The sequence below is a fragment of the Pseudorasbora parva genome, chromosome 6 (genome assembly GCF_024679245.1).
Source record: "Pseudorasbora parva isolate DD20220531a chromosome 6, ASM2467924v1, whole genome shotgun sequence".
In the NCBI taxonomy this organism is placed as follows: Eukaryota; Metazoa; Chordata; class Actinopteri; order Cypriniformes; family Gobionidae; genus Pseudorasbora; species Pseudorasbora parva.
The window spans coordinates 25,773,600-25,787,968 of record NC_090177.1 but is presented as its reverse complement, the minus strand read 5'-3'; the positions used below and the strand labels follow the sequence as shown (position 1 = coordinate 25,787,968).

Genomic DNA, 14,369 nt, shown 5'->3' with positions numbered 1-14,369 from the left:
AACTCAGGTGGACACAAACTGCAATCAAGGGCCAGTGTTGCCAAGTCCACGGTTTTCATGCAGAATTGGGCTACTTTAACACAGTTTTTAGTTGCAATTGGACGGGTTTTGTTGTGAAAACCTGGCAATTCTGTCAAGGGCTCTCCTCTTTTTCTCCTCCTTACGAGATAAATGTTTTGCTGACCTTTAAAGATGTGTGGAACAGAGCAGACAGCAAAACATTGCACAATCATTTTGTCTGCGTCCATTGCATATCGCGCTGTTTTACTTCCTTTCACTGGTTAAGAACGTCTTGGGCTGTTTTGCCAGTGTACAGTGTAAATGCAAATAACGGATACGGGTCGCTTTTGAAAAGATGATGTAAGCAGGTCGTCAAAAAAATAGGATATAGTCACCAAATCAGAATTGTGCATCAAGACCTGCAGTGTAAATGCAGACTTAGTGCACGCACTCAGATGAGAGAGGTATGTATCAACTCGTTTTAGTTAAGGGAATAACATAGTTTAATATGAAAAAGCGGTGAAGTATCCCTTTAAGTGAGTGGGGAGATGTGAGGGCTGGAATTGGAAACACCCGTCCTAAATAAATAAAAAAACTGTAACCCAAGAAACACACCATGATATCTGTCGAGGACTCTGAGCCACGGTCATCCACCATTCCGTTCATCTGCTGCATGTCTACTCGGACAACAGGGGGCGGCACTTTGGTTTCAGAGTCAGAATGATGATCTAATCCTGTAGTGGAAACAGAAGCATGAGTGACTACTATGTCATAGGTCCATATAAAGGTACAGTAACCTATTTCCAGTGTGACGCACCTCCTTCCACAGAGCTATCTCCCAATCCACTGTCTGGCTCGGTCTCTTCCAGAACTTCAGTGTCTGCTTCAGTTTCCGGCTGCGGATGTGCTTCATCTCTCTCCGACGGATCGGCAGTTGTTTGGTCTGACTCCCGAAGTTCTTTGTCTTTAAGAAGTCAAATTAAATAGCTTCTACTACCCAAATTAAAAACATTAAAACAACTTTCAAAAACATAACAGGAAACTGCCAGAACCTTATAATTTCAATTAGGGCCATATGACCAAAATTATTTCACAATTTGAGAAGTTTTATTATACATCACCATATAGTTATTTTGTTTTATTTGTATTATTAACATCATAGTGTGTATTTGACTATTTAAGCCCAATTTGGGTTCACATGCTGTCTAAGAAAGGCAGCTTTCTGTGCGTGCATGCTTCAGGTGTGTCATTCAGTGCAAGTGTCACATTGAGCTATTGGCTTTTTGAGCTTAAAAATAAAATAAAAAACACTCTCCTTTGTACCAGTTTATCACTCTACGGTGTCAGTAACTTTAAGTAGTGCTATGCATATACATTTACATACCGTGATATAAACCATATAGCAAAATCTCTAATACCCCTTTTCCACCAAGGTATTGCTGGTGCTAGTTCAGAGCCAGAGCCTAGCTTCAAATCAGTTCTTTGTGTTTCCACAGCCAAAGGACTGGCTCCGAGCCAGGAAAAGTGGTTCTCAAGTAGCACCAAAACATTGCTGGGCTACAAGTAAGAACCGCTTACGTCAGGCGCTGGGGGCAGGGCCAGCAAGATGAACACAAACTTGAGATTCGCCATTTTTTAAATAGCAGCTAATGGAGCTAATCGCTGCTGCTCGTTTATAATCATCGTCTATACAAATTACTGCGAACTGCATGAATGCGTTGGATTCGCTGTGTTTTGATGCCGATGATTTACGATGTCGAATCAATAGTAACGCAACGTTCAGCATTGTTGATGGAAGGCTTGTTCGAGATGCATCTGCGCTGTGACATCGCCGTATGACATCAAAGTAACAGCGAGAGCAAACGACTCCTTATGCTTTTGAATCGCTCGCGCAGTATTTGGATATCATATGCGGGTTGGCCTGCGCAGCGTCGATGCATTAGATAGAACATGCCTGGAAATTGTGTGTGTGTGTGTGTGTGTGTGTGTTTCCCGCTGCCTCGCTAGCAGTAGATTCCTGCAACTTGTCGGGTACCCGCGGGCATAAAAGTGGCTAAAACGGGTGGATTGTGACATTTATAAAATACACGGGCGGGGGTGCGGGCGGGTAGAAGCGTGGATGAAAAATGTGTGCAATATTTTTCTGTGCTGTGGCGAGGTGGAGGAGCGAGCGAGACCGGGGAGTGATGGCGAATGAGCGTCACCTGTGAGCCACACCGGTCTCAAATCCTCTCATGAGGGAGCTCGGCGGCATATAAGGACGAGAGATCACCAGACCTGGATTTTACGTTGAGTTGTGTTTATGTTTTATTATGTGAGTGCGTGGCAGATGTCCGTGAGGGGCCGCGTTACTTTCGCTTTGTTTGGTTAAGTCTTTTAAATGTTCGCTGGTTCTCGAAAAACAATCCGGTCGTCCTTCTTCCCCCCAAACATTCTGTATTACAATTTCTATGTCCAATTTACCATTACACATACACGCAACAACAACATGCCATTTAAACCATTACGTCACCACCACCACCACTGCGACTTTTGTTCATGCCTCTCGTAGCCCAGATGGAGTGAGCGTTGCAGGATTAGCAATGGTTGAAGTAAAAAGAAAGTTGGTGAGTGGAGTATATAAAATTGTTGACAACGAGTCTATAAAGGCACTTTAGCCTGTTTGTTTAGCCCATTCATGACGCTGTTGTGATGTTGAGAGAGGTGCAAGATAAATAAAAAAAAAGCATTTTAATTGGAATGATTTTAGTGTGATTTATTGCGGGCACGGATCGGGTAACGGGCAAATATTACGGGTCTGGGATGGACCCGTGCAGGACTCTGGTATGACGTAAGACCTGGCTCTGTTGTGTCTCTTAGCATGTGGAAAAGCAAACGGTTCTTAGAAGGCTCTCAAGCCAAACCAACTTAGAACTGACACTGGCACTGGCTCCGAACTAGCACCCGGTTCATTCTGGTGGAAAAGGGGTATAAGACTATCTCTAGACTCTTTATATCGTCGCCCCGATTTATACTATCATTCCACCCAGCCTCATATCCTGATCCAAGTGATTTCCCTTACCTGGGTGTTCAATTTCCTTTGTGCTCTGTTGATCTGTAGCAAACTCCTCCTCTGACTTTGACTCCTCTGGTTGGCCATTGATAGAGGATGAGTCTTGAGGGGTGGAAGGAGTGGATGGGATCTCCGGCGGGCTGAGAGAGGGGGATGGTGGTCCGTTCTGTTCCAAGCGGGCTCGTCCGAGCCATGGTGAACCGGACCGCCGACCAGGAGTCGGTGAAGGGTTTTGGGTCACAGGTGAAGGGTTACTGGACACTGGGGAAGGATTGTGCAACTGTAGACGTTGTCTGTCTTTCTCCGCTTCCTGAGCTTCCAGAGCCTGCAAAACAGTCATCAGAAAGTCAAACCTAGTTTTCTTAGATTTAGTGTACTTTTCTCAACCCATAATGGCACCCATAGACCCACTAGGGTGTGATACCACAAATCAGGAAAAAAAAACTGCAAAGTGAGAAGCTTTTTACTAACCGCCTGGTTCTCCATACGGGTGAAGATGACATTGAGCATCTGTGTTAAAGTGGCCTTTGCTGTAGTCTGGTTGATTAGGTTCCGACTGGCAAGGTAGATGTTGTAGCACGTACGCACAGTAAGGAGAATTGTTCCCTCATGGATCTCTATGTGCGGTGATGTCACGGCAGTCAGCAGAGCCTATAGAGCAACACAATGATCTTAGGAAATCACAGATCTGATGTTTTTTCAGGTACAGTGGGGTTCAAAAATCTGAGATGACATTGAAACTAAATAAACAACTAAAACAACTAAATAGAAAGTTAATATTTTGAAAAATATTAAATATTCATTTTCCTATTCTGCAGTGTGACATTGACCATATGAATTCTTTGTACAGACATTCAGACACCCTTCCAATGAAGCTCAAAATACTCTTTGGATCATCATTTCCATAATCTCAAAACTTGTGGAGTTCATGCAGCCAGAGGGTTGCAGTCATTAAAGCAAAAGAGGGACAAAAAAAAAAAAGTAATACAGTCTCAAATTCATTTTATACCTTTTCATTCAAATTGTTGTTCAAACCCAAATAGTAATACAAAAATGTGGTAACACTTTATATATTAAGCCTTTTTGATACATTAGATATGCCTTGTAATGCACCTTATAATATATTCGATGGTCTCATGAATAACTGTAACCACAGTTATAATACACTATAATGTTATGCATTTAGAAAGTATAATGCCTTAAAACACAAGATAACATATTTCAGATGTAACAAGGAAACTGTTAATATTAATTAATCTTAACTTTGGTTACATTTTTTTATGAATAGATATAATGCATTATATATTTACTTTAAGAATAGCATTATAATGCATTATTCATAAAGGCTTTAAGTAAAGTGTAAAAAAAAAAAAACTTTTGAACCCCACTTACAAGACAAATGTGATTCTGGTGCAACAGTAAGTTTATGGCTTAAAGGATTATGCATGTAAATAATGACACCAATGAAAAGGAGATCTCTAACGGGATCCTTAACTCTCGTGTGACTATGTACACATCTCAGTGGTACAACTAAAACTTACTGCAAGTTATTGTTGTTGAATGACCCTGGTGACATTTTATTTAAGACTCTACCCAACCACCTTACGCAAACCACTTCACTCTCTATGTACTGCGCTGCCTTTTCTCTCCATTAATAGAGAATAGAATATTTGTAGATTTGTCACACAGCATGCCTATCTACAATGATAAGAGTTGGGCTCGGATAAAAGGAAAGACTTTGTACTGCTCAACTTATGTTGCAAATGCTATAAGGTAATGACAGTGTTCAACATAGATCATCATTTAACTGGTAACTTAAGTGCCTTGTGTGACTCAAATGTGGACATAGGTGCTGAATACAGAAGCAGCTTTGATTACTTTGGCATGATCTCCACTGCAGTGACCAGGTGAATTTACTTGCAAGGTCAAACAGAGATGTATTACGAATGATTAAACTATAAATTGATTTAATGTTGCGACTTTCTTCCCCAAAAATTATTACAACAAAACAGTTTTTTTTAAAAAGCAAAGCAAATTTAAAGTAAATATTTATTAATTAAGTATTCATTTAAAATCTATATATAATATTTTGTAATATACATTACCATTTTGGGATCTGTTATGCTCACCAAGGCTGTATTTATTTGATCAAAAATACAGTAAAAAGTAATATTATGAAATATTTTTACAATTTAAATAATGTTCTATTTGAATACATTTTAAAATGTAATTTTTTCCTGTGATTACGAACCTGAATTTTCATTACTCCAATCTTCATTGTCACCTGATCCTTCGTAAATCATTTTAATGCTGATTTGGCGCTCAAGAAACATTTCTTATTAATATCAATGGTTATTTTTTACTAAAAACGTCATATAATCTTTTTTGGAATTCTTAGAAAAGCATACAATTCAAAAGATCAGCATTTATTTTTGTAACAGTATAATATAACGCCGCATTCACACGGGGCATAAGCGTTAACACTTCCCATTTACTTTGAATGGGTGACATCATCCATTGCCGAACTGAATTGTGGGTTCCGTCGCGTCACTTCACTCGCGTTGCAAGGGGCAAAAGTTAAAGATTTCTCAACTTTTCAAGCGCCAGCGCAGGCATCATCCGATCAGATTGCCGTATGCAAATATCCTAGAGCAGGCGCTAGCCAATTGCGTTCATTACTGCTCCGTGAACCATCCAGATGCAGCTCCCGGGCCAGTACGTGATATTCTTCCCACTGTCAACGCTTTTTTAGGATTGAATGTACCCAACAGCTTCGAGCACCTGTGCAGTGCACTGACAACAACTACACGAGCAATCGCATTCACACATACAAGCAAATCGGCATCCATTTCATCTCACAGACTAGCTGTCAAAAAAAGCGCTTTTTTTGTGTTGTGGTCCAAGCGGTAAGTAAGTTAATGTGAATGGCTGTTGTCACTATGAGGATCGCATCAGCACCAAGCTTCAGCCGCGCCCTCTGTCAAGCGTTAACGCCTACGCTCCGTGTGAACACACCATAATATAATTTCATTGAACCCAAACTTTTTAAACGGATGTGTAATGTGTATGTATGTTTGTCATACACATCAGCAAATATGCTTTATTTAATAAATACATCAGCACATATACAAATATGGATTTCAATAAGAAAGTGCCTGTTGAGAGATAGAGTTGTCTCACCTTAATGATCTGTAGTTGTACCCCCTCGTCAGTCTGGGGTCCCTGAAAGCAGTTACAGATGGTCTCCAGCAGCCGGTCAATCAGCCGCTTTCCTGGAGCGCCACTGTCAGGGGCGTTTCCCGTGATGTGCCCATACGCAATGAGTTTCTGTGATGAATGGAACGGATGCATTACACCAATTCATATAGTGCATTTAAAAACACACTTAAATAGATTTGTCGCACAGGGCAAATAAACTGAAACAATGCGTTTTAAATGTATTAATGAAACCCTGCAGTAGAGTGATGTGGACATACCTGTAGACAGTCAAGAGACGTACTGACAATACGTGGGGACTTGGACTGACATGCCAGCTCAAAAGGTAGGACGTACTTGTCAGCCTCAATGTAGTTGGCTCTTGGTGGAACAACAGTCCCGTCCCTAGCACATATAGAATTCAGAGCATAAATCAATATGCAGCACTTAAACATGTAGCCCATTAGCATTACAGGGGGCTTTTTTTTATCATGGACATGATGAGTGGATGGACATGGAAATTATTACATAACCATGATGGGCCACAAAGATGATGCATTATGCTTCCGAGGGCGTTCTCTTAATGTTACATCAGTGAGCATGTTTACATGCACACGGGGGCCCAGTAAGAAATTTTGGTGCTACGCTGCGGAATAGCACTTCTGAGAGTACTTCAACTCGGCGCGGTAAAAAGTCCCGGCTGAAACATCCTCACTCACATCTCAGAGATCACATCTCACGACACAGATCTGAGGGAGGATTTTTCAACTGCGCGGAGTCGAAGTACTCTCAAAAGTGCTATTCCACCATACATTATAGTTCTCCTTTTTAATCCGCTTCACCACGTTTTATTTTGTCACCATACTAGGTCGTTCAACTATTCGTGAAACTGTATTTAAATAGGGGAAACGTGGAGGTGTTTGGTCGCTTCTAACTTAATCTCTGTTTGGTACCATAGTGACTGAACTGGGTTGGCTAAGCTAAATGCTATCAGAATGTCACCGTGCATCAGAGCGATTAAGTGCACACACTCAGACGAGAGAGAGGTATGTATCAACTCGTTTTAGTTAAAGGAACACGCCAACTTTTTGGGACTTTGGCTTATTAAGTGTATCCCCCAGAGTTAGATAAGTCCATATATATCATTCTCATCTCCGTGCATCCCATAACTCAGTCTGACACGAACTCCCGCTAGCCTAGCTTAGCACAAAGACTGGAGGTATATGGCTTCAACTAGCCTATACTGCTCAAAAAGTGACAAAATAACGCCAACATTTTCCTATTTACATGTTGCAATGTGTATAGTTACAGCGCGTACAAATAACAAGGTTACATGAGACATAGCTATCTTATAAACATATACATACTGTGGACTATATTCTCAGAAGGCGCAGCACTGCTCCACTTCTGCGGAGTGATTTGCTCGCAGCACATGAGAAGCCCCGCGGTGAGAAGCAGAGAGTTCGCAAAGAGTTGGAAGAATTGCTAGATAGTTTACAATCATGGGTGTTCGCTGTATTGTGAAGGCCCACGACAATAAACAGGGGAGACTAGGTAATTCAATGATATTCCATAGAATTCCAAGCGACAAGATGCACGCTTTATTTAACATCACAACTGACATAACATTTGGAAAACTCAGAGTCAGATAGGGACATTATTATTTTTGATTCACTACAAGGAAATAACCCGGTTTATTAAAAAAGTCATGTAAACGTGGTTTACTTGCATTGTCAGTTTACTGGTTTGCATGTAAATGGGGAAATTATTTCAATAAGAGACCCAATGTGTGACAGGAGACTTTTGGATGGATGGTGCATGTTGGTAAATGAGATGCCAACTTACTTCTGCTTTTCCAGTTCTTGCTTAATTTCATCTAAAAAAAAGAAAGAAAGAAAGAGACAATTTTACACATCAACTCAAGACCATTTATGACTCCTGCTTCAAAGCAAACAAACTTTAAGAAAGATGAGAAGAGTGCCAATTCAGAAAATGAAAATTTACATGAGTATTGCACTGCTTGGAAGCTAGTTTTTTTTTTTTAAGGTATTCAGATTATGCATTCAGAAGTACATCAGTGTGAAGTGGATGATAAGGTAGAAATAACATCTACAGCACAGCAGCAGGAATATGTGTCCTAATACTGCCAAAACAAACAATATACAAGCTTTTCCTAATATATAAAAAAACCCTGCCTATTCAGCAAGACACAGAAATCATCCAGGACAAACTTATTCATAACATCTATAATTTTCACTGAAGGTAGCAACAATGAGACAAAATGCATATATTTGGCATTTTATCAGCTGCTCAAAATTAAATTAAATTAAACCAAGAAATTGGTTTAAGTGGAAATTGACCCAGAAATTATAATTTTGTTACCTCACACAATTTAAACCTTTATAAAAATTGTACACAGAAACAAAAGTGCTGGTTGCTCTTTTACACAATAACAATGAATGAGGACTTAAAAAGGACACAAAGTGTCCATAAAAGTGTCCGTATTTATACACAATACAAGCACAATTTAACAGGAACGAATGAGAGGAGTGAGAGGAGGCGGGTTTGTCACTTTGAAGAGAGCGAGAACGTGCAGCTGATGTTATTGCTCAGTGCATCTCAAGTAAATAACAATGGAAACACGTTTCAGTAATTTCCATCTCATCTGTTTACAGCAGGCAAATATAATTCTGACATTGACTGTCTGGAATTTGTAGCGGATGTAGCATCAGTGCTACAATTGAATGAAGAGCCAAAACCTCTCTAGTTTGAAGATCCTTTTAAATACAACATCAATAAAAATCAAACTCCCTTGTCAATATCACTAATCAGCTAGTTGGCAGTTAAATGTCGAGGCAACTATCCCGAACTATCCAAATGGTGGATAAATGGTGTACTGTGTCTTTTCAATTAATCATTTGATCTGGTTCACAAATCAGACAGTTCTAGTTCTCAATGATCCATTTACAGACAGTGGTTGGTTAACAGTTCACTAAAGGGGAAAATCATATTAAGTCTCTCACACAAAACAATTGTCTACCTTTTAAAGATCTTGAAAACCAAAAACCATTCTTCGAAATTTCAGATTTGTTTTATTTCTGGGTGAACTATTCCTTTAAAAAAAAAAAAAAACTAAGTTATTGGGAAGAGCAAGTTGCATTAGTGACATGTTTTTACAGATTTCTTGCCTCTGATATTTGGAACAATCAACAAATGGATCGTTATTCATTATCAGATAGCCATCTGCTCACAAGTAGGGACAGGAAACCAAGCTTAAGCAACAACACATTTCATAAGATGCACATTTTAAGAACTTTATTTTTTAAAATCTGTATCCGGCTACCTGTAGTACTTAAACATGTCACATGTATTGAGGCAGCACAACAACAAACAAACACAAAAACACTAACTGAACAGTCATACTAGTCTATAAGCCATTGCCGAGCCGTGAATCCGGGTGGCCGGTGGACTGTGTAAATAGGTCTGTATGGTAATCAACCTCATTCACTCACATGACAGGAGGGAGTAATGAGGGAGTGTCTGTTTGAGCATTCAAACAAACCCACGGTGAAGCAGCATTACATTAACAGCTAAATGACTGAACACCTCAAATATACCAAAAGACAAAACAACACAAAACGGTTTTTATGGATTTTTATTTTATTTTTTATACAAAATATTTTTTGTTTTAGATTGACACTCCAGGACAAAGGTTAGTGTTTGGAAACGCTCACGAAGAAACCAGAGCCTCCTGGTTCAGCATGTGCTCATTAACTTAGTAAATAAGTAATACAGCAGCGCAGACAGGACGAGTCAAATGAGTCTAACCTGCATATCCAGCTTCCTTATAAAAAGAGGGATGGATATTACGGAAGTTACAACAATGGGAATGTTATAGGCTACTACAAATTAAAGAGACAGTTCACCCAAAAATTAATACTGTTATTTACTTACCCTCATGTCATAAAACATAAAAAAGATACTGTGAGAAATGTTTCAGTAATGTTTGGTAACTAAAATTCTTAAAAAATAAAAAAATAGATATTTAATGATTCACAAAAACAGAAGTCATACAGGTTTGGAATTGTAACGTGGGTGAGTAAACAGATTTTTTTTTTTTTTTTTTTATGAAATATTAAATTTATTAACACGAACAGTAAAATGCATAAAATGGGGCCAATGCCAGAGAAAGCCTCAGTCTCCATTCAGTGCCATGGTGTATGGCAAAAAAATGCAAAGTGAATGATGGCTGATGCTGTCAGTACTGAACACTGTCTGAAAAAGGTAAGATAGCTCTTTATTGGCGAGTAAATTCAATTTATTACATATATTTTAGGGTGCACTGTTTCTTTAAAACGTCACTCACAACACATATCTATTCTGTAAATCAGTGAGTGATCTTTAATCAATAAGAGATCAGTAAATCGCCAATCTGTTGAGTCGCCGTAACAGCTGAGCAACATACATATGTATATGTTGGATAGCAGCTGAGCCCAGCTAACACATGCTAACAGCTCCAGATAAACAAGACATGTCATTAACGATGTTGCCAACTTCTCATTCATCATAATGTAACATTATATAGCTGATTGGACGTATGACAATGTCAGTTTAAAGAAAATTGAAAAAACAGATTGCTGACACTGACGCGTGCAGGGATGACGTTAGCTCGCTAAGCAGACTTTAAGGTTAATTTAGGATATCAGGGGGCAGTAGAGAATCTCAAAGATATGTCTGAGGCCCGAGAGGCGAAAAACAGAGAGAATCTTACCTAATGCCACTTGACAAGCCTTGCGCAGCTGGTTGTGCTGGCTTCGCTTCACCTCCTTATCCGCGAGGATTTTCTCCAGCGCTCGAGACAGAAACATGCTCTTGGTGCTCAAGCTTTCTGTCTGCGTATGCCGTCGATGGGTTTCCAACGCTTCCTGTTCTTTCATCTCTCGGTCGACGTGTTAAAAGTAGTCCGTCAGGCCGTCATCGCTGGCCCGTTCCCTGCGGATTGGCAGGGGCGTGAGGGTGCCAGGAGCGGGCCGATGTTGTCGCTGGTTCAGTCGTGGCCAGTTGGACGCTGCTGCTACTATCTCAGCACTGCGTCGCCATGTTGGCTGTACGTCACGTCACGTGATCCGCAGGCGTTTACACTGATGTGTACATTCAGAGCACGGTTTGGCTGAGGTGGAAATGAATGGAGTATGTGTTTGGTGGGCAGTTTCAGGTAGTTAGTTTGGAGGGGTCCTCAAAAAAATTATAATGCAGGAATGCAGTGGACATTTTAGGACTTCAATGTGATCACCAATAATGTATTAATATATAGTGTAAATAAATATTGTTAAAAATAAAATAAAGTGTAAATAAACGTTGTTCAAAGTACTAGGTGTCTCTAAATAGTTTGTGATTTGGAATCATACACATATATAGTTAGTAGTTAGGCTATTATTACATATGATTGTTCATATATATACATTTACAGTTGCAAGAAGAAGAATGTGAACTGATTGCAGAATCTATGAAAATGTGAATAATTTTAGCAAAATAAGTGCAATCATACAAAATGTTATTTTTAATTTATTGTTGTCCTGGATAAGATGAAGTCAGTGAAGTCAATATATTAAATATGTAAAGTCCACAAGACAAAAAAAAATGCTGCATTTATTAAAATTACCCTTATCAAAAGACCATTGCTTCTCAATACTGTGTGTTGTTACCTGGATAATCCCCGGTTGTTTTATTTGTCACTTTATTGACAAAAAAGGGACTCAAGACCAACCCCTAAACTTACATAGGGTATACCTAGGGAGACAGAATATGGGAAGTTGAGGGCAGAATGATGAATCACAATGAAACACGAGTTGCATGATGCTTTAGAGCTGTGTTTTCAAAAATCTGGTAAGCTGTTTGGGGAATAACAGTTTAGGACCTAAGATCAGTTGTGAAGAATCAAGACCAAGAGTAAGGAGTGAAATTAATTAAATAAAAATTTACTGAAGAATAGTTTGCAGTTTCATCAGCAGAAGCCAGCCTCAAGTCTCACAAGGACTTTGTAGGCCGCGCTCTCCCTCCACCTTTCGTACATACAATTTCTCCAGAGTTATACTCTTTTCAAGGTCTAGCCACATCATTACTTCAGGTGGAATAATTCTGATTGGCTAAGAAAAAATAGACAGTCATGGTAAATGTCCACATATTGTCAGTTAATCAAATGCACGTGTGTGTCCAGATCACCCCGGAATTAGGCACGTAGTGACCTTCCAGGTCTGGAGCAGGCGCCAGCTTGTCCAGAAAAACATACTGTCACCCTCCTTGGTATGCCCGTTGTACAACTTAAAAACTGATCTGTGTTACACAGAATACTGTACAGATACACAGATACACAGTCTCTCCAAGGTTGGAGTTGGTTGAGCTCCAGTTCTGATCAGAAAGTTTCCCAAAACATACTGATAACGTGCTTTCTCTCAGTAGGAGGTACAGACAGTATTAACCATAATTCTTCATGTTTCATTAAAAGAAAATATAAAAGGAATAAAATATAATATAAATTAAAAAAGAAAAATCCATATTTAATCTCTGGAAGCCGGACTATGTGAGCAAGAACTGTTACTGGAATGTAGGTGTGTGTGATACCTCCAAAACCCAAAAACGCGACAACATGTTCTGTCAAGTGTTTAGCGACACATCACACATCCATAGCCCAGACTCTCAGTCACTCCTCAGAGACCATACACACTTTAGAAAACCCATATGAAGAAACAAACAATGTTCTGTTAATTAAGTAATATCATAACTGGAAAAAAAATCATAATTATATGAGGATAAATATTGAATAAAGCTTTGATTATAGTACCATACAGATTTGAATAAGGATATATAAGTATGTTGAAGCGGCAGTGGATTTCGGAATCTGCACCCTTCAAAATGTAATGATAAATGCATCTCTAGCACAGTGAAGCATGGAGGAAGAGTGTCATTGTGTGAGGAGCCTTTTCAGCTGCTGTATTGGTGAGATACTTCAGCTGTGAAAAGTTATTTAATGCTTTGAAGTACAGCAGAATATTGCAGAATGGCTTGCTTCCCACAAATGTATAGTTATCTAAAGATGAAAGATCAGAAGTTATTTTTTAACAATTATGCTCCTGCCCAAAATGGCAAAGACTACCAAGAAGTGGCTTGATAACTAAAGTGGCTTGAAGTCCATTAGGTTCATGTTTGGCCTGGTGAGAGTCCAGATTAAAACCCTATAGTGAATATTTGTTCTCACGTCGAATTTAAATGAACTGGGAGACATTTTCAACTTATGAACGGTTTGAAGACATTAACATTGAGTGGAACAACACTGACTCGTCTTCCTTTAAAAAGAGAGCGAGCTTCATAAAGACATTTGCCATGTCAGACAAATCATAATAAAGAAGATCCTCGAAGTAATGGTGTAGAACAGATTTAAAAGAAAAACTGAATGCAGATGTTGTAGCATTTTACCTCTTGTCAAAGAGCTGCATTTAAAACAAGAGGTTCTGAGGTAATTATACTGATAATTATTGTGCTTATTAAATAAATTGATAACAATAAAGTATTTAAATATGTGCAAAGGCATAGATTATATTTCAGATAATGAATCCCTTTCAAATGTAACAAGATAAAGCAACACTTTTTTGAAGCAGAAGTCTGGATGCTGGTACATGCTTTTACCACAGGGTGGCCTCCTGACATCATCGTTCAGAGACTGTTTGCTCTCAGCACTGTAGTGTAGCAGATCAAGTTTTAATCTGTTAGAACTTTGTAAAGCTATCTATCACTGGCTGCAATCATCAAGTTAACACAAAGCTAAATAGAAAAACAACAACATTTATTTGGATACAGTCAGTCATCCAATAATTTAGCAATGGTACCTGTAGCATAAGATATTTATTGGTTCCTTCATTACTTGTAGGCATTATGTTAAAGCATTTTTTATTAAGCGGCTCACTGGGGCCTGAAGACATTTATACATTGAGACAGAACATTTCTATAGAGCTGCTCTGAAATAATATGCAGTATAAACATTTTTACTTGTATTTATCGTGTCACATATTGATCATCACAAATAAAATGAATCTTCTTCATGACCAATACACCAAACCATTAAGAA

At 39.0% G+C, this 14,369-nt stretch overlaps 1 protein-coding gene across 1 annotated transcript in view; it reads right to left on the bottom strand.

Annotated features, from left to right (window-relative positions):
* Positions 1–11,377, bottom strand: part of arfgef2 (ADP-ribosylation factor guanine nucleotide-exchange factor 2 (brefeldin A-inhibited)) — a 44,042-nt gene extending 32,665 nt beyond the window's left edge. The window contains exons 1-8 of the mRNA XM_067446460.1: positions 11,019–11,377; positions 8,093–8,123; positions 6,529–6,652; positions 6,233–6,379; positions 3,524–3,703; positions 3,062–3,377; positions 818–964; positions 616–734 (exon numbers count right to left, since the gene is read on the bottom strand). Of these exons, the coding sequence (XP_067302561.1) occupies positions 616–734; positions 818–964; positions 3,062–3,377; positions 3,524–3,703; positions 6,233–6,379; positions 6,529–6,652; positions 8,093–8,123; positions 11,019–11,184 (1,230 nt within the window). The 5' untranslated portion in view covers positions 11,185–11,377. The remainder of the gene's footprint in view (positions 1–615; positions 735–817; positions 965–3,061; positions 3,378–3,523; positions 3,704–6,232; positions 6,380–6,528; positions 6,653–8,092; positions 8,124–11,018) is intronic.
* Between the last annotated feature and the right edge of the window lie 2,992 nt (positions 11,378–14,369).